This window comes from Sceloporus occidentalis, unplaced genomic scaffold, assembly GCF_023333645.1.
Source record: "Sceloporus occidentalis isolate IW3139 unplaced genomic scaffold, rSceOcc1.0.p SCAF_1, whole genome shotgun sequence".
NCBI lineage: Eukaryota > Metazoa > Chordata > Lepidosauria > Squamata > Phrynosomatidae > Sceloporus > Sceloporus occidentalis.
The window spans coordinates 244,212,865-244,232,317 of record NW_028316981.1 but is presented as its reverse complement, the minus strand read 5'-3'; the positions used below and the strand labels follow the sequence as shown (position 1 = coordinate 244,232,317).

The following is a 19,453-nucleotide window of genomic DNA, read 5'->3' as shown; positions in this document are numbered from 1 at the left end:
CTTTTCAGGCCCCGGAAGAGGCGCTGCGAGTGCCAAAGGGCGCATTCGCGGCGTCGCTTCTGGGGTGACATGTGCGGACGCAGAGCATCCGTTACGTCAAAATGGCAGCGCCCGTATGAACAGGGTGCCGCTATTTTGTACGGACTGAGTCCGTGATAGGGCAAGGGGCATCTAGAAGAGACACCCCTTTTCCAAACTGGGATGTCCTCAGTAACCCGCCTCAGTTCAGAACTTTGTAGCAAAAACTTTACGTCTGGAAATGTGTTTTATAAGTACATTTTCTGTTGTAATTTCAGTTATAACCTTTTTTTAAAAAAACTTTTGAGGAAACTTTGAAAAATAAGTTACTGCTAATTACCATTCTTTTCTTCTTCATTCCTTCCATATTCTTCCTACATGGTGCTTTTGAGAAAGAAGGAAATATTAAGACAGAGCTCTAAAATGGGGAATGGGTTAATAAAATTCATGCCTTTACATCCACCGGCTCTCTTGACTTCTTGCTTGCTCATGTTAACTAAAAAGCAATTTAAGAAAATGCATAGAGTGGAGGCAAACTAAAGATGGATGTCTGTATTGCTCCCTCATAAAATCATAAAACCTTATAATAAATAACTGTGCGAGCTAAAGTAAAATTAAAGTAAAATTAATCATATATCTAACTCCAGAGGTTGGATCTAGATTTAGCTGTGCTTAGAGTAAATCTATTGCATCATAGAATCATAGAGTTGGAAGAGACCACAAGGGCCATCCAGTCCAACCCCCTGACATGCAGGAACTCACAATCAAAGCATCCCCGACAGATGGCCATCTAGCCTTTGTTTAAAGACCTCCAAAGATGGAGACTCCACCATACTCTGAGGGAGTGTGTTCCACTGTCAAACAGCTCTTACTGGCAGAAAGTTCCTCCTAAAGTTAAGGTGGAATCTCTTTTCCTGTAACTTGCATCCAGTCTTCCATGTTCTAGTCTCTGGAGCAGCCGAAAACAAGCTTGCTCCATTCTCAACGTGTTACCCCTTCAAATACTTAAACATGGCTATCATATCAGTAGAACTATCATATCAATAGGACTAAGCCTTACTAGCTAAATCTCATTAATTTCAGTGGATCTTATGGATGAATAGGATAGATAGGATCATCTACCCTTGAATATTAAAAGCTACCATATTTCTCTTTACGTGAGCTCTCTGCTTCACAGTGAACCAGTGTGTTCAGACGAAAGCTTACAGATGACAGAAAACAATTTTACCATCTCATTCCAATAGCATTCTGATATCTGTCCAGGAGATTGGTTAATCTGATTATGACTGCGTCTGCACTACAGTAATAATCCAGTTTGAGATTCAGTGTTATGAAATCCTGGGGTTTGTAGTTTGTTGTGGCACCAGAGCTCTCTGAAAGAGATCACTAAATATCTCACAAAACTACAATTCCCAGAATTCCATAACATTGATCTGTGACAGTTAAAATGGTGTCCAACTAGGGGGTGAGGCAGACAGGGCAGAAGGAGAAGCCAGAGGCTGCTCCTGCTTTGATTGCCTTGAGACCTCGGCAACCAGATGCCGTGGTCCTGAGGGAGGCTTCTGCTGCTGTGTTCCTAAACGGGCTGCAAAAAGGAGCAGTATAAAACAGCTCCTTTTGCGGCCAGGTTTGGGCCACATTAGGCAGCCCCAGTGTGGCCTTCGCATGATCCAGGGGCATGCATCATGTGCATGCCCTGCCCCCGGATCGGCCCGATCTCCTTTTGGGCTGTCAGTTTGAGACCTGGATTATTTCTGCAGTGCAAATGCAGCCAAAGTCTACCTAGCTCCTTTTGTACTCCATTTTAAAACTGTGGTAAACTGCAGACCAAAGATTGATACTTTGGCGGGTTACAAACCGCCATAAAGTACGCGCTCCGCGCGTACTAGGGTTAGGAAGGGCCGTATTAGGGTTAGGAAGGTTCTTACCTTCCTGACAGCCCTTCCTCCCAGTACGCGCGGAGCGCGTACTTTTTTGCGGTGCCCATCCACATGGGCGCCGCCATGTTGACGTACTGGACGCTGTGCGTCCAGACGTGTCGCGGCGGAAGTGACGTTGCGAGGACGCACTCCACCCCTCGCAGCGCCACTTCCGCGTTCCAAAAAGGAGCGGCATTTCGCCGCTCCTTTTTTGCTGCGCAGGGAAGCCTCGCGGTCTGGCAGCTGGGGCTTCCCTACACAGCGAATGGCGGCGGCGGGAAAACGGCCCCTTGAGGGCCGTTTGTAACCCGCCTTTCTGTTCACCAGCACAGTGGCATCTGCTAGTGGAACAGGTTTTCTCTCTGTCTTACATATAATCCCATGCCATGCTTTGTCTCCTCTACTACCACCACCACGGCCCCTTCCAGGCTTGGTCAACATTTAGTTCTGAGCAACTCAAACACTTGCTTATGACTTAGACCTTTAGGGTGGTCTTAATATAGATGTTTCCATGCTGTGGCTTAGTTATTCTAGCTCATTATGATATATTGGTATTTGTCAAGTCCAGGGCAGGGAATCAGGCAGCTTTTGACTTAACATTTGCCTTGAGGTTTTTCAAATTTTGAATTAAAATATGCTCTGAAATTATTGTATTTTTAACAGAAGTTCATCTAGAACATTTTCAGGAACCAGAAACATTTAACTATTCAACTTTGTTACTAAATGAAGACAAAGAAGTTTTGTATGTAGGAGCTAGAGAAGTCATCTTTGCTCTGAATTCATTGAATATTTCTGAAAAAAAACAAGAGGTAGGTGTGCAATTTTGTTATTTCATACACACATGCGTCCAATCAACAATAGAATCATGAGCATTTTTATTCAGATCCAAGGCCCACTGAGGTCTATGGGACTTTGGGCTGAAACAGGCAGCCCTGAAGGGCCAGCTTCAAGCTGCCCCGGAGAAAGTTAGATCGGGGCTGAGGCAACCACACACTTAGGCCTTGATCCAGCTTTTTGCTGGAGCTCCATGAAGCTGGCCTGTGTGTGGGCCAGCGGGTGGATTCTGGGCGGCGTCCAGGCATTCGTCATGTGTACGTCACACCACCCACTAGGCAGCTTTTAGTGCCGGTCTGTATCGGCCCTTAATTTCTTAAAAACTGTGTTTAGCAGTACCTCTGATTATGCATGCTTCTAAAGATTATCTAAACAGGAAGTACAATGCTAGTAATATTTTAATGGAATCATAGCAGTTGCTTATATAAAGGTTTATATAAACCTTTAAAATTCAGTTGCTATTCTTTTCATCCTTTATGCATAGAGTTCCTTTTACCAGACAAAAGTAGTCAGCTATTTTTGATCTTCCTGGGTCTAAATGCATAGCAACCTTGTATTTACGATCTGAAGTGCAAACAATTCATTGTTTTATACTCATATGCCTTGAGTGCTTGTGACCAGCATCCACACATAAACATCATTAATGAGACTGTTCTTGGTTATTGTTGTCATTCTTGTTTGCCTTCAAGTAATTTCCTGCATATGGCAACTCTAAGATGACCCTATCACATGATTTTCTTGACAAGATTGGTTCAGATGGGGTTTGCCATTACCTTTTTCTAAAGCTTACAGCGTGCAACTTGTCCAAGGCCACCCAATTGGTTTCCCTACCTGAGCAGGGATTCAAATCCTGGTCTAGGTATCACTGCAGATTTTCACATATTCGCATCAACTGTTAATTGTGTCTTTGCCTTCTGCAAATTTGCATCTATTCACTCTCCCTCTGCCAAAAATACACAGTCATTTGAATCCATGTGAAACAGACGGATGGCCACATGTACAATAATGTGCATTTCTGTGGATTTCCGCAAATAATCCTGTACTCCCTCCATAAAAAGCCCACACTCTTGTGAATTGTGTGTGGCAGGATCGCATTGTATTTGACTGTAATAAGAAATATTTTAATTGTGTAGATTAGCCCCTAGTCTAGTATTTGAACCACTTCACTGGGCCCAGTGAGTATAGCACCTGGCTTATCTAATTTATTAGCTCAGGTTCACCTTAGGAGTTGTTGTAAGTCGAAAATGACGTGAAGGCACATAGCAGCAACAACAACAAATAAAAAAAACAGTGGGGTAAATTGAGCAAAAATATGTTGGATTGTGACAAATATGGATTTTGATAAATATTGCTCAACTCCATTTGTTTATTGTGTATGGTGATGTAATACTAATTGCTGTTAATGATAATGCTGAGGATAACTTTTTATTTCTTCTTCTCTCCCCCCCCCCCCCCAGGTGTTTTGGAAGGTCACAGAATACCAGAAAACTAGATGTGCAGAAAAGGGCAAATCCAAGCAGGTGACTAGATAATGCCAATTTTTTCATCACTTTGACTTTCAGGAGACGATTTCTAATAACACCAGGGTCATGTAACCCTTTAATAAAAACATGCATCAGTTTTATTTTTGTCATTCCACTGTGTTTTTTTTTTTGGGGGGGGGGGGTCTTTCAAATCATTTTCTTGAACAATTTCTTTTTTCCTCTATGTAGCTCTGTGATATCTGAGTTTGGGAAAGTTACTTCTTTGGTTTACAGTTTGCAAAATCTCCCCAGCTGCATGGCCAGTAGTCATCCTGACCAAGGGATTCTGGAATTATAGTCCAAAAAAGTAATGTTTCCAAGCTCTTGGATATACTTATTGTTTACTTATTGCCTAGCAGTTCTTCCAGAAAATATTAGGGCCACCCCACCCCCTCTTTCATCCCGTTTTAAATGCAGAGTGCCAGTGTTAAAAGGAGCCAGTTCCTTCCCAGGCTTCTGCCTTTAGTCTTCATCCTCCAGTCTGCAAGCAGGCCTGGTTTTGTGCTGCAACACTTTTGAGATAGATGAGTGGGTTGAGGTCATGTGCTCATTAAAGGACAAGTCCATTAGCATTTCACCTTCTTTTTGCTACTTTAGGGTGACTCAAGCAGGGTTTAGAATAAGATTCTTCCTATACTGGAAATACACAATTCTCCTCTCTGTTAGTTTCAGCTTTTGATTTGTTGCACAAATACAGAATCCAGTTTTTGAGTAGTGGCTTTCTTTACAAGTTAAGAAGCCTTAACTTTTTTCCCCCACTCTAAATGCCAAATCCTTATTGCAAGGCAATGCTTCATCTCAAGAGTAGGGATTTTAGGGATTTCCAGGATAAACAATTTCAAAATTAGAGAAGAAACAAATACTGATTTTGAGACATTGCTAATTTTCTTGCTTCGTACAGAATAATTATAGATTCAAATGCATGGAAAAAGAGGCAAGTCACTGTATATTGTTTGATCTGTGGAAATCTTGCCAAACTCTAATGAAATTACTTTGTTTCATTGTTTTGATAAACTTTCATTCTCTGAAGGCTGTTTAAAGATAGTATGGAAAGCTTGTCAGCAAATGAATAGTGGGTTTATGAGACTTTCTTCCTACCATGGGGTTAACAATATTTAGATTGAAGTCATGCTAGTATAACTTAGAAAGACAATAAATGATTTTTTTTATGGATCATTGGTGTGTGTTTTATCGTGTCCACTAGTGATGCCTACTACTGGTGTATGAGGAACAATCAGGATATTCTTATACACTGTGACTGTCTTACATATTGTCGCTGTTTTTATTCTTTAAATTATTTCCAGTTCTTTGGTGATGAAATGGAAAAGGCAACTACCATCCTTATTTTAATTAGAGGGAAACAACCCTGATTGATTTCAGGGGAGCTTACTTCCTCATATGTGCTTGAACTGAAGTAGCTACTTGAATTTCTTAAAAATAAAAACAACAAGATTGAAGTTTATTAAAGTCTTTTATTTTTCTTTTCTACCATTTCTTCCCTTTTATAGACAGAGTGCCTTAATTATATCCGTGTCTTACAACAACTGAATGATGCTTTGCTCTATGTATGTGGAACCAATGCATTTCAGCCAGTCTGTGATCATCTGGTAAGTGTGAGAATGCATTTGCTTTTAGCGGCAACTGCAAAAACATTAGAAAAGGCTCAATTCTGCAGTATAGTGCAGAGATTAGGAAGACTACATCTGGATTACAATTCTGAAAATATTTCTTTTTTGTATAACAATTCACAGAATCCTTAATCAGCATGGACACTGACAGTGAATGGCTTGGGGATTCTGGGAACTGTTATACAAAAAATAACTTTTCTCAACTCTGGTACTGTGTGATAACAGGGAACAAAGCACATACCAACATTTCTGTTTCTTGAGACTTTTATTGTATTCTGGATTATAGTGGTCATTTTTCAGTAAATGGTGTCTCATAAGGCTTTTTTCCATTCCTTTTTTAGGTGTTCTTAATTCTCTTTTAATAGTCATGTATATAAGTTTCAAGTGGTATGAAACAGCCTTTCTCAAACTTTTTACACCAGAGGAACCTGTGGAATAATTTTCGGGTTTCAGGGAAGCCCTGCATAAAAATTATTATATCTATAGTTGGTGGGGGGGGGGGGGGTCCTCAGTCACAATCTTTCCTGGAATTAGCAACCTAACAAAGAACATAGGTTTCCAGGGACTCTTGGTTGAGAAACCCTATAAATATTCTGTGTGCCTGACACCTCTTTTGTGTCTCTTCCTAAATACTCTGACTCTCTTCTTTGCCTGTCTTGTTTCTGTCAGCTCCTGGATATACAATATTGCTGAATGCCTCATAATGATGTCCTCCTTGTGCTTTAAAAAACCACACTTCTGTCTACTTTTCATGTCTCTGACTCTTTCATCACTCTTCTTTCCTTGGATCTTACTCTGTTCCCAAGAACAGGATTTTTGATGTTAGACTGTGACCTTTCTTGTCTCTCTTATCTGTAAGTCTGTCTGTCATCATTTCTACAGCATTACTAGAATTTCTCCTTTCCCATGTCCTTGCCACAGCTGACTATGTTATTCATGTATGAATAACTTCCCAGTTTCATTGCTGCAACTTATCCTTTTAACAGCTTTCTGCCATGACTGATTTCTTTTTTCCTTGGAAGATTTTTTTGGCATTCAAAATTCTTCATAGGTATATTCTCCCTAACTCATTAGCCTGGTTCAGATTATGACATATCAGTGTTCCCCCCCCCCCCCCCCCCTAAACTAAGATATGCAAGCTCCTTTTGTCTGTACACATAGTCCCTTTATTTCTTCCATATAAGACTGGAAAGTATCTAAACGTACGTCTAAAATTAGTTGTTCCGACTAGAGTAGATCTACTGAATCATTTGAGTTTATAGACTTATCAATTTAACATTCAGCAGGGACTTGGATGGGGCATTAGCAATTACATTTAAACCATCACTTCCTATTTTAACCAAACTGGGTGTTTACCAGATTTAAAAGAAACCAGTTCCAAATTACATTTCAGTATTCTAGTTTGTTTCAAAGCTAATAACCATAGTTTTATGGCTTGGATGAAACAGGGAATTATGATTAAGTAATAACTTCCAGGTTTGATTGATGCATGCTGTGGAGGGGCAGTATACACAAGCAAAAGTGTTATGGGCTGAGATATGATCATCCAGACATAGACACATTCTTCATGACACAGATAACTTTTCTTCTCCTGCACAAATTACATTTGTCTATCTTTTCTTCCTGAATTTTGTTCGTTAACACCATTTTTTCCCTGTGGCTGTTCAATATTTCATGTCTTGTTGCTACCTCAGCCTTTCACTTCCTTTCATTTGCTTTCTAAAAATTAGCCCCCCCTTAAGCTGACACAAAGAAATCCATATTTCTTTGCTTCTAATGTTATTCCACACCATTCCATGCTGCTCTTAAGGGACATGATATCTCCATGTGTGCTTTTGGAGAAAAAAAGACAGCAGTTGTTTTGTTTGTTTGTATTTTAAAAGGTAAACACATTGTTTTATGAGCATATAACATTTCTCTCTCAAGTGACCAAATCTTTTCCCCAATACTTTGAGTTTAATGTTTCATTGATTTGCTTATTAGTATCACAATGACGTGTTTGGTAAAGTGCATTGATTTCATTTATACATATTGGCCAGAATCTTTTGGGGAAGTTACTAATGTATAACCATCATTTCATGATTGGGAGGGGAGTTGGGGTAGGGGATTAATTAGAAACATGAATTTTAATTGATGCAATTTCCCCTCACACCAGGGATTGCTTGTGCAAGGGGGTGGGTGGGAATATCAACCAGCTGCTGCCCAAGTGATAGGGGAACAGACAACTGACAGTCAGAGTGTCTGCTGCCTAATAAGTGGTACTCCAGGTTATTCATTTGTAACTCCCCAACAGGATTCCAGCCATTGTGTACAATCCCATCATAGTTAAGTATTTGTCATTTAATTCATGTAGAATCATTGCATATTTGCTTAATTTCATTTACTGAAATTTTTACAGACTTTAAAGTCTTCCCCTGTATCACAGCCATTTTCACCTTTTCCCATTCCATGCTTATTAGCGACAATAAAGAATGTACAGATGTTTCTCAGCCATATTCAGCTCATCTTTTATGAAATCACATGAATTGCTTCATCATATCTCATAGTCACATCTCTCTCAGTTAGTTGCTCAAACCAGTTTTTAGAAGATGTGCCAGAAGATGGGAAATTAAAATATGGAAAGGTGTTAAAACAACTGTGGTTCTACAAATTAATGCATGAGTTGACCCATATGTATCTCATCTTCCTCTGAAATTCAAAACAAGGATGCATCAAATTGAAGGTGGATTTGGGAGTGTGTGCAATTATTCTGCCTTATTCCTAGAATTTTGTATAGAATCCAGGCACTGATACCTTCAATTGCAACTCTTATGTTTTTTTACTGCTTTGGTTCTGTACTACCACCACAAGTGATTTTATAAGAAGGGAAAGGTAGAACACTTGCACAATGCTATTAGATTTGCTGTTCTGCAAACAGCTTTGGAATTTACATCTGTATGCTGGATTGCAGTTATTTATACTTTGGGTAGAAAATATAGAACACACTTTCTTTTGTAGAATTTGACATCATTTGAACTTGTGGGCAGAAATGATGATGGTAAAGGACGATGTCCATTTGATCCTGCACAAAGTTATACATCAGTTATGGTTGGTAAGTATGAATATGTAATGTTTTATATCTTGATATAAACATGGATAGGATCCAGAGGATCCAAACTTGATATATGCCCATGTTTGGCATTAATATCTTAGGTTCCTTTCTAAGGAGGTTCCTCCATAAGTTCACAAACTGCACTCTGAATTTCCCTGATTTCAGAAGGCCATCTGGTGACTGGTCACAAATGGTTCCCCTGCACATGCTATTCAACCCTCAATTTTTTACAAGTCCCCCTCCCTCCAGGTTTGTGATTATTCTCACATGACCTTTTAAATGTGAACCATGATGTTTATTACTTTGTAGTCCTTCCACAGGAATGAAATGTTGGCTTTGGTTAGCAGTTATTTATAGTAACATAATTTGTATTAGCATAAATATTTATAATGTAGGATTTGTTTATCAAAGGAAATAATTTTCAAATTTAATATTACTATCAACTTGCATTAGATACTGCACAGATCAGAGAATAATTTATCTTATACCCCAGAGAACTGAACAATCACTGATGTATGCTTCAACATGGATGGAGGGGGTGTGTGTGGGAATTTGGTAGCTGGGAAGGAGATTGTATATTGGGTGTAGAAATTATGCAGTTGCCCTATAGATGCTAGCCAGGAGAGAGGTTGGGAGATAATTGAATGAGTGTATGATACAGTATTTCTGGGTGGGGGTGGGGGTGCTACTTCTTTCATTGTTTTGTTTTTTTAAATTCAATCTTGTGTTCTTGTAAAGATGGAGATCTTTATTCGGGAACATCTTACAACTTCTTGGGAAGTGAACCTATCATTTCTAGGAATTCACTGCAGAATCCACTGAGGACTGAATATGCAATTCCTTGGCTTAATGGTAAGGAAAAAGAAATCTGGAGAGGAAGCCCCCCAAGAAATGAATGTGTGTCAGAATGTTCCAAAATATCCAATCTTGTTAATTTCATACTGAAGCTGTATTCCATAAAAGTTCTTTTCTGTTTTCAAAAGAAAAATATTGCTTACCCACTCTCTCAGTACAGAGCTTTTTCAGTGTTTGTACTTGAAAGAAACATTCTTGAGATACCAAGATTCTGAATAGTTTACAAACATAATGGTGGTTTATCTTCAGTCTACAGTTTGGTTGTGAGTGGTCTGGGAACATTTTAAGCTGCACTCAGAACAGAAAGGGGAGATTATGGTAAAGAAGTATAGATTTACTCAGTTTGTCACTTACAGTCCCTTCTTGCAAGTCACTGTTCAGTTGTAACAACTTGTAGGGTTGTTCCTACAAGTTCCTTCAAGGATTGTTCTGTGTGAGCAATGCTGTTGTTTATAGAGTCTTTCGTATATGTTTGCACCTTGCATTGTAAATACAGGAAGCAGCAGATCAGAATTAGTTCAAAAAAGCATTTAGATCTTCTTTTGGGGTGTGTGTGGTTAGTATAAGGTAGATAGCCTTGAAAATCTTGTTGTACTATATCCAGCCTTCTTCACTGTGCTGGCTTGAGACTGATAGGAGTTGCTATCCAACAACATCTAGAGGGCTGCACTTTACCCTGAGTGATAACCGCCCAGAACCGATTCTATCTGTCCTTCCTACTATATCTCCTCGTCATTTGCAGATTGTAGAATAATCTTGTAATGTTGTATTGTATTGTTATATATTTTAATCATGTTTTATGTTAATTTTATAGTTTGGGAGGGAGGGTTGGGTCAGGGTTTTGTGGGTTTTATTGTTTTTATATTGTGTATCATAAACTCTGTTGTTACCCACCTCGATCCCCAAACGGAAGAGGCAGGATATAAATAAATATTTTATATTATATTTATATATTATACCCACTCCTGCTTAATTCTGTGAAGATAGCTGTTTCCTCACAGATTTTTCTGATAGACTTGTAGAATATGGGACTTAGAAAATTGCATAATGTAAATCAACAGCAGCATCTAACTATTAGGACTGGAATAATTGCTGTATCAGGAAACTAAGGCTAAGATCCAGTTGTTCTAACTAAAGTAACATATTAAATCAGAATCATTCTGTTCTGAGCACGGAACGGAAGGAGCAGGGACGAGTGCGGAACGAGTGGGGGACGGATTTTACCGCACGCACCCGTCCCTCATTCGTTCCGTTCCCCCTCTCTTCCATTCTCAATCCGTTCCAGAGGGGGAAATTTTTGAGAACTGTTCTGAACACTTCTCAAAAAGCGTTCCCTCTGGAACGGAATGAGAAGGGAAGAGAGGGGGAACGGAACCAGTGAGGGACGGGTGCGTGTGGTAAAATCTGTCCCCCACTCGTTCCGTTTCCTGCCAGGCCATTCTCAGAGCAGCCCAGGAGCCAAATGCGATAAAGCTCCTTGTCACCTTGTAAATTAAATTTATTCACCAGGTCTGCCATAATTGGGTTTAGCCAATTTGTCAATAAAGAGCAAGCATGGTGTAATGGCTTGAGTGTTGAACTAGGACTCCAGGAGACCATGGACTCCCTGTTATCTATGGGTACCCTTGGGCAAGTAATAGCCTCTCATCCTTAGAGAAAATCAGTGGCATATCTCTTCTGAATAAATTTTGTGAAGAAAGTCCTTTAATAGAAGGACTTGAAGACACACAACAAGAACAACAAAGCCATAAGGAGCCATAAACTGGAAACACTGAAGTGGGGAAGGATCAGAATTTAAAGACAAATACTGATTACTTTACTTTTTTTTCTTCTTCTATAGAACCACATTTCATTTTTGCTGATGTAATAAGAGCTGATCCAGACAGTGCTGGTGAGGATGATGACAAAGTGTATTTCTTTTTCACTGAGGTGTCAGTGGAATATGAATTTCTCGGCAAGCTGATGATTCCAAGGATAGCAAGAGTTTGTAAGGTAGGATTAAGTTATTTCCTTTTCATAACCAGTGAAAGCAGTAGTCATCCAAAGTTTCTATCAGCACTGTACTGCCAGCATATCCAGGGTAGAGCTTTCAAATTTCCAGAAATTTTGAAACTATAGGTGGAAAAAACCAGCTTTTCTCAATTATATATTGAATTTTCAAAAAATGGGAAAAAATGCAATTTTAACACCTTTTAACACACTTTGTTTTACTTTAGGAACTTAAAATTACTTGGTTTGTACTTATTCAGGAAATCGTTACACATTGAATTGAATTTGTTTTTGGGTTTTTTTGCTACAAACGGAGCTACAACTAAGGAACACCTGAACTATAAGGGATTTCTTGGTTTTGCCAGGAATATGGTATTTGATCATACTGCCCAGGGCATTTTGGGAGCTGTAATTAAAAAAAAATAGATTTTCTGAGCCTACCTTTAGTGAAACTGAGAAAGAAGATCACTGAAAAAAATTGATTTGAGTAGTGAAAAATTGGTAGGTACTTTCACTGGGAAAGTGATGTTGCTCACTTTGCTAAATGACTGTGATAATCCATTTCCTTAAGTAAATAAACAAACTAAGGACTTGTTTCTTTCATTTTATATATGACTCATAAAATGTTGACTGAATTCCAGCGATAATAATTTCAAGAGAAGCAGGATACAGTGACTGCATGGGCCATGCCTGACACATTTCTAAAGGCTACCAGACAAAGCAAGCACTTTTCTCACACCAATAAAATTTCTTGCTTCACTGTGATGTGACAGGTGGCATTTCTGTGCTGAGTTGTCATAGCCTGAAAAAAAATATTAATGGAAGCAGTCTGATTCTGTCATCCTTCATGCGCATTAAACAACAGTAGTTCCTTTTGTCATTTGGGAAATGAAGTTACATTTTTCATAAACATTTTAATGAGCAGATTGTCATTCAGTTTTGTAATGCTTCTTATGGATAGAAGGAGGTTGTAAAATTTAAGAGCCTGGTTTTAAATTGCAAAGTGTGATTCAAGAACAGGAACTGACAGAGTCTGCTAGATTCATGATATTCCAGCTCTTTGAATTGAATTTACTTTGACACAATGGATTGGTGGTCTTCTGCTTGCCAGCAGTTTGCCACTGGCCCTGCAGGTTGTGAGATTCAAGGAGCCATAGACCCCAAAAGTAACTTTTCCAAGCTCTGTTCTAAACTGACAGATGGACTGCTGGATACTACATTTTTATGCTTTGAGTGGTTCTATATATATGTTTGAAAGGGAAAGATGTATACTTTTTTGCCAGTTTAGGACAGTGATCCCCAAAGTAGGTAGTATGCCCCCGGGGGGCAGTGGAAAGACGCAGGAGGACAGTGAAGGGAAAAGAGGCAGTATTGGGGTGGTGAGGGGAAAAGAGGCAGTAGAGGGGCCTTCAGTCAAAGTACTGGTATACGTGTTGGAAAGGCCCAGAGAAGAGGTAGCAGAAGAAAAAATGTTTGTGTCAGGGATGGTGGGTGGGGGTGAGATGAAGCTGTTTGGGAAAGGCATGGCTCTGGGGAAGGAGGGAGAAGACTATATAGGGTCAGTTCTCCACCTCTCACTGGGGAGAAAAGTTTGAAGTTAGCTATGCTCCTCTCTGCCCAGGTGAAGAAGGATTGAGAGTCCTTCCTCACCTGTGAAAAGCTTCTCACTTTGCACCCGATCACCTTGGGAACAAAAACTGAACAACCGGTTAAGCAGTGACTGAGAAGCTTCTTACCATGCTGGCCTTTGTTGCAAGGCCAGCATGGATGAGAGGTTTCTTAGTCGCTCCTCAATCACCTGCTCCAGGGTGACTGAGTGCAAAGGGAAACAACAAGCTGCTGGTCAAGCAGTGATCGAGAGGCCTCTCACCCATGCTAGCCTTGCAGCAAAGTCCAGCACAGGCAAGAGGCTTCTTGGTCACTGCTGGACTGGCTTCTTGGTCGCTGCTTGCCTAGCTACTCAGTCACTGCTCCCTTTGCACCCAGTTACCCTGGGAGCAGCAACTGAGCAGCTGCCAGCTGGCTTTCTTTTTGTTATAAGATTGGTGCAAGCAAGACAGAAGAGCAGGTCTGGGCCTCTACTGCCACTGCTGCTGCTGTGTTTGCACATGAGAGGCTGAGACAGAAAAGGATGTGATGTTGAGCTGGATGCAGCTGAAATAGATGGCACTGGCCTGGTGGCTGCTGCACAAATAGTAGACCTGGTATCAAGAAATCAGCATTGGGGCAGTAAGATTCTCACCCAGAAGGAAAGGGAGTAGCCTGAAAAAGTTTGGGGTCCACTGGTTTAGGGGGAAATGGCTTTCTGTTATTTTGAAACTATCTCCCTGAAAAATAACATGCCAAATACTTTGAATGTTCGTTGCATTATCATATCTACTTTTTGAAACATGCACACACAGCAGAAGTTGAAGAGCAGGGATATTTTTCAACTCCTTACAGTAACTGCACAATTAGTTCTTTTAAGACTATGCATGTTTCCTCAAGAGGCTTGCACTAATATTCATTTTTTGTAAAACTGAAGTCCTGCTACATTTACAGCTTGAGAACCACTGAAGCACAGCTGCTTCCTGCTAAAGCTTAGAAAAGTTATTTGGGGGAAGGAATACAACTTTGAGAAATTCCTGGGTTTTGTAGCCCATAAAAATAATAACTTTAATAATAAAATAATAACCAGGAATTTCTGGGAGTTGCAGTCCAATGAAATAGCTTTCTAACATTCTCCTACCAGTACTACAGACACTTATGGTACTACAGGTACTACAGCTGCTCCTTATACCTGCTGTTGGTTCAGTTTCAGGGAGAATAATGCTGGCATGGTGAGGAGCCCCAGTGGGTTTCTTCCTCAGGATCCAGAGGCCCATTTACACTACACAAATCATAGGGCATTTCACTTTAACTGCCATGGAAACATGGAAACCTGGATTCGTAGTTTGTTGTTGTTGTTGCTAGCTGCCCTGGAGTTGGTTCCGACCATGGTGACCCTGTGGATAAGACATCTCTAAGGATCCCTATCCTCCACTGCCTTGCCCAGTAGCTTTTTCAGTTCTTTCATATCTGCCCTTCCCATTCCTAGTCTTCTTATTTCTTAACTGCATTCTCCAGTCTAGTCAGTGTTTGATCCTAGATATGGGAATTTTTTATTTCAATTTCCTTGTCTAGATTGAATTTGTGTATTTTTTCTGTTTTTATTATTTTTCTTTTCAGCATCAGACCTGCCTTTGCACTTTCATCTTTGACCTTCCTTATTAACTGTTTCAATTCCTGAATGTCTTCTGCTAATATTATGATGGCGTCTGCATATCTTAGGTTGTTAATGTTGCTTCCTCCTATCTTTACTCCACCATTTTCTAATTCTGCTTTTCTTGTGATGTTTTCAGCATATGAGTTAAACAAAGGTGATAGGATGCAGCCTTGCCTGATTCCTTTGCCTATTGGGAACCACTCTGTTTCCCTGAATTCTGTTCTGACGCTGTCCTCTTGTCCTTGGTACAGATTCCTCATTAGGATTATCAGATGTACTGGCACACACATGTCTTTGAGTGCATTCCATAGCTTTTCAGGATCTATACAATCAAATGCTTTGTCTATAAAACACATGCTGATTCTTTTTTGGAATTCTTTGGTGCGCTCCATTATCCATTGCATGTTTGCAATGTGGTCCCTAGTGCCCCTTCCTTTTCTGAATCCTGCTTGCATCTCTGGAATTTCTCTCTCCATGTATGGTTGGAGTCTATGCTGCAGGACTTTGAGTATTATTTTGCTTGCATGTGAGATTAGTGCTATTGTTCTATAGTTGCTGCAGTCTTCTGTATCTCCTTGTGGATTGGTATGTATATCGAGCATTTCCAGTCTGTTGGCCACCACTTTGTTTTCCATATTTTGTTGGCATATTTCAGTTAGCACTGACGTTGCATCTGTCGGTAAGCACTGTAGTAGTTCAACTGGGATATCATCTGTTCCTGGTGATTTATTTTTTCCCATTTCCTTTATTGAAGATTCCACTTCACTTCTTAAAATTTGGGTTTCGTCTTCATATGGCTCCTCATTCCAAATATCATTCATTCCAATGTGAAGTCAAAGGCTTTCATGGCCGGCATCCATAGTTTTTTGTGGGTTTTCCAGGCTATGTGGCCATGTTCTAGAAGAATTTATTCCTCTTCTAGAACATGGCCAAATAGCCTGGAAAAACCACAAAAAACTATCCTCATTTCTTTTGTATAATTCTTCTGTATATTGCCTCCAGCATCTTTTTATTTCTTCTTGTTCTTGTATAATGTTCTTTTTTTCTCAGAACATCCCTGCCCTCGGTTTGAACTTGGCTTTAATTTCTCTGATTTTTTTTATTATAGCTGTCTCTCATTCTTCCCTTTTTGTTGTTTTCTTCTGTTTCTCTGTGTTGGTCACTGTATATTTCTACTTATCTCTGTATGTCAGACGTTGGACAGTTGTGTTCGTACTTCTGGCTTTGTTACTATCTCCATTTGCTTTTGCTTTTCTTCTTTCTTTTATTGCATGAAGTGTTTCAAATGTTATCCATTGTTTCTTGTCTTTCTTTTTGGCCACTGTTTGTGTTTTCTTGCATTCATCCTTAATAATGTCTTTGACTTCTGTCCACAGTTCTTCAGGTTCCTGGTCGATTATACTCAATAGTTCAAATCTGTTTTTTACATTGTCCTTGAATTCATCTGGGATGTTATTCAGGTCATATTTTGGTATAATGATAGTTTTTGCTTTCTTCTTCAGCTTAACTTTGATTTTTGTTATGAGTAATCTGTGGTCTATGCCACAGTCAGCTCCTGGACTGGTTTTGGCCACAAGGATAGAGCTTTTCCATCTTCTACTTCCAATTATGTAGTCTGTCTGGTTTTTGTGTTTGTCATCTGGTGATGTCCAGGTGTATAGTCTCCTATCTGGTTGCGTGAAGAAGATATTTGCAATTTCGGAAGAAGCATTTTGAATTCTCAGCCAGAGCACTCAAGTGCTTCATCAAACTACAATCCCTGGGATTTCATAGGATTGAATCATGCCAATTAAAGTGAAATAATAGCATAATAAGTGTGTGGTGTGAATGGGCCCCAGAATTTCTGACACTGCTCATAAAAATAGAAGGAGTCATGCTGCAGCAGCCACTCCCCTATGCCACAGATGTGACATGGGTGAAACATGCCTGAATGTCTGTGCCAGGGAACTGAGGGGGCAAAGGCATTGAAATGCAAATTTGCATTTAAAAAAAAAAAAAGATGTGTATCATGTTATGAATCACTTATCAGAGGCTGCTGAGAAGCAGTATTGTGCATTTATCTGAAGAGTGTGGTGTGTGTGTGTGTGTGTGTAGGTTATTAAAGGAATTTACTTGTCTCTATTCTAAATCAAGGATGGGGAGAAGTGCAGTCCATGGGTCACATGTGTACCCTGAACCTCTTTTTTGGGTAGCCTATAAAGTCCCACAGAATTCCGCTTCCCCAAGTCCTTTGTTTAAAATCTGCCTGGAATAGTCAAAACCCACTCCCAGAAGATTTCCACACCAGCTCAGAAGCGCTGATAAAATGTTTCTAAAGCGTGCATGCGTATGTGAAAGCCTGGTGCATTTCCTCAACGTCAGTGAACCATCCAGGAGAGGGGATTTCTTCTGAACAGAAACTTTGCATGGAATTCTCCCAAAACACAGTGATTATTCCTTTGATAATGCTCTTGGCCTCCAAAACTCCCCTCCCTCCAGAAAAGCCTGCAAGAAAAGGCTGAAAGTCAGCCTAAACTGCAACCAGAAGTGACATTACATCACCAGTCCAGTGTGCTAGCAAAGTGCAGGTGCAAACCTACTCAGGAGGCATGGAGGTGAAAATTGGCTCCTTTTCTCCAGTGCAGTTGCCTACCTGGTTTTATATGTTTCTTTTACCAATACCCAGGGTTGGCAAGATGGGGCTTGGCTCCTGTGCTTGAATGTGTAGTCTCTCTACTGTTAGTTGTGCAAGTGAGATACGAAGAACTGCTGCTTAATTTTATCTGTTCTTATTTCTTCCCTTCACAAATTGTTCACTCATGGACTGAATCTATAGGAATCAATTTGGTTCCTGATGTTTGCACAATGAAATTTAGATGAGATTTTGACTCTTGATTTGACAGCTTATGTACTAAAAGTAACCAATGGTTCTTCAATTGTTTCTTGAAATGTGGATTTCTTCATTTATATCATATTTTAAATCTCTCTAGGAATTGCTCAGTTTAGCCTATCAGTCTGAAACCTGTAAGCGGACTCTGGAGAGGGACCATAGTCATTTGTTGTTTTTTCCTTACCTTTCTTTTAAAGGGGGATCAAGGAGGACACAGAACTTTGCAAAAGAAATGGACTTCCTATCTCAAGGCCAGATTGCTTTGCTCTGTACCAGATAAAAACTTATTTTTCAACATTGTCAATGATGTCTTTATCCTTAAAACGCCGAGCTTGAAGGAACCAGTGATTTATGGGGTTTTCACCCCACAATTGTAAGTAACATTTTTACATTTTGAGGAAGTATTTGTCTAACTCTACCATAGTTAACTGTAAAATAGCAGCATGTTAATTTAATACTATAGTTAACCGTAAAATTATAGTATGTTCATTTTTCTTTCTGTGATTTTTTATAAAGGAACAATGTGGGTCTTTCAGCAGTGTGTGCCTACAACATCTCTACAGTGGAGGATGTTTTTGCCAAAGGGAAGTACATGCAGAGCACCACAGTTGAACAGTCCCACACAAAGTGGCTACGATACAATGGAGAGATTCCAAAACCTCGACCTGGAGCTGTAAGTCTAGATAAGCTGAGAGTTTATAACTATTCTTGTAAAGAGCATCTTTTATTATGACATCAGGTGTGCTCATACAGAGACTTTGGCCCCCCGCTGTGTTGCCAGATAGACTACCTTAGTTACATGGATAGTGATTAACTTAGCTGTGCATTGCATGGATGGTGGTGCTTTAAAAGGTCCTTGAATAAAATAAACTTGTGGACATACATTACTTACAAAGAACAAATTAATGGATGGGGCGGTGGTTGGGATGATTTAAAAGGGGAATATTAATTTTTGTGGAATTACAAGAGTATTTTGGAGACAAAGAGAGAGAAATAAAGATGTCTTTTTAAATTTTATTATTTATTTATTTAAAGTATTTCTATATCACCTTCCAGCCCAGGAAGGACATCTCTCTTATAATACATAGGTTTGGTTACCTCTTTTCATTCTTCTTCTCAGGTAGAATAATAGAAACACAGCCAAGTTAATCACTGGAGGTGATTCATCAATTTTGAGGAGATGGTGTTTAACATGCCAATTAGAACAAGAAGAAAGAAATGGTCTTTCCCCTCTTTGTTATTCCTGATATAAATGGGGTGGGGTGGGGTGGGGTGGGGGGTAGAACTGCCAAGTGGCATCTTAGCCATTCATAGGTAGGTTTGAGAGATACATGAAAACAATGATCTAAAACAAAGGTTTCAGACAGGTTCCAAATACATTTCCTTGACTATATTCTTCAGGCATGGTAATTTGCAAATGTTTTGGGAGGGGGCAGGAGGGGTGGTTAAAAGGCATGTCTGATATACAGCTGTGCTGAAATCT

General features: G+C 39.7%; 1 protein-coding gene across 8 annotated transcripts in view; it reads left to right on the top strand.

Moving 5' to 3' along the window:
* The window catches only part of SEMA4D (semaphorin 4D), a 149,368-nt gene that overhangs the window by 93,666 nt on the left and 36,249 nt on the right, over positions 1 to 19,453 (top strand). For all 8 annotated transcript variants that reach the window (XM_089491178.1, XM_089491163.1, XM_089491170.1 and 5 more), the window contains 8 exons: positions 2,601 to 2,746; positions 4,229 to 4,291; positions 5,803 to 5,901; positions 8,920 to 9,013; positions 9,752 to 9,865; positions 11,709 to 11,860; positions 18,168 to 18,343; positions 18,487 to 18,643. In XM_089491178.1, coding sequence (XP_089347304.1) covers positions 2,601 to 2,746; positions 4,229 to 4,291; positions 5,803 to 5,901; positions 8,920 to 9,013; positions 9,752 to 9,865; positions 11,709 to 11,860; positions 18,168 to 18,343; positions 18,487 to 18,643 — 1,001 coding nt within the window. The remainder of the gene's footprint in view (positions 1 to 2,600; positions 2,747 to 4,228; positions 4,292 to 5,802; positions 5,902 to 8,919; positions 9,014 to 9,751; positions 9,866 to 11,708; positions 11,861 to 18,167; positions 18,344 to 18,486; positions 18,644 to 19,453) is intronic.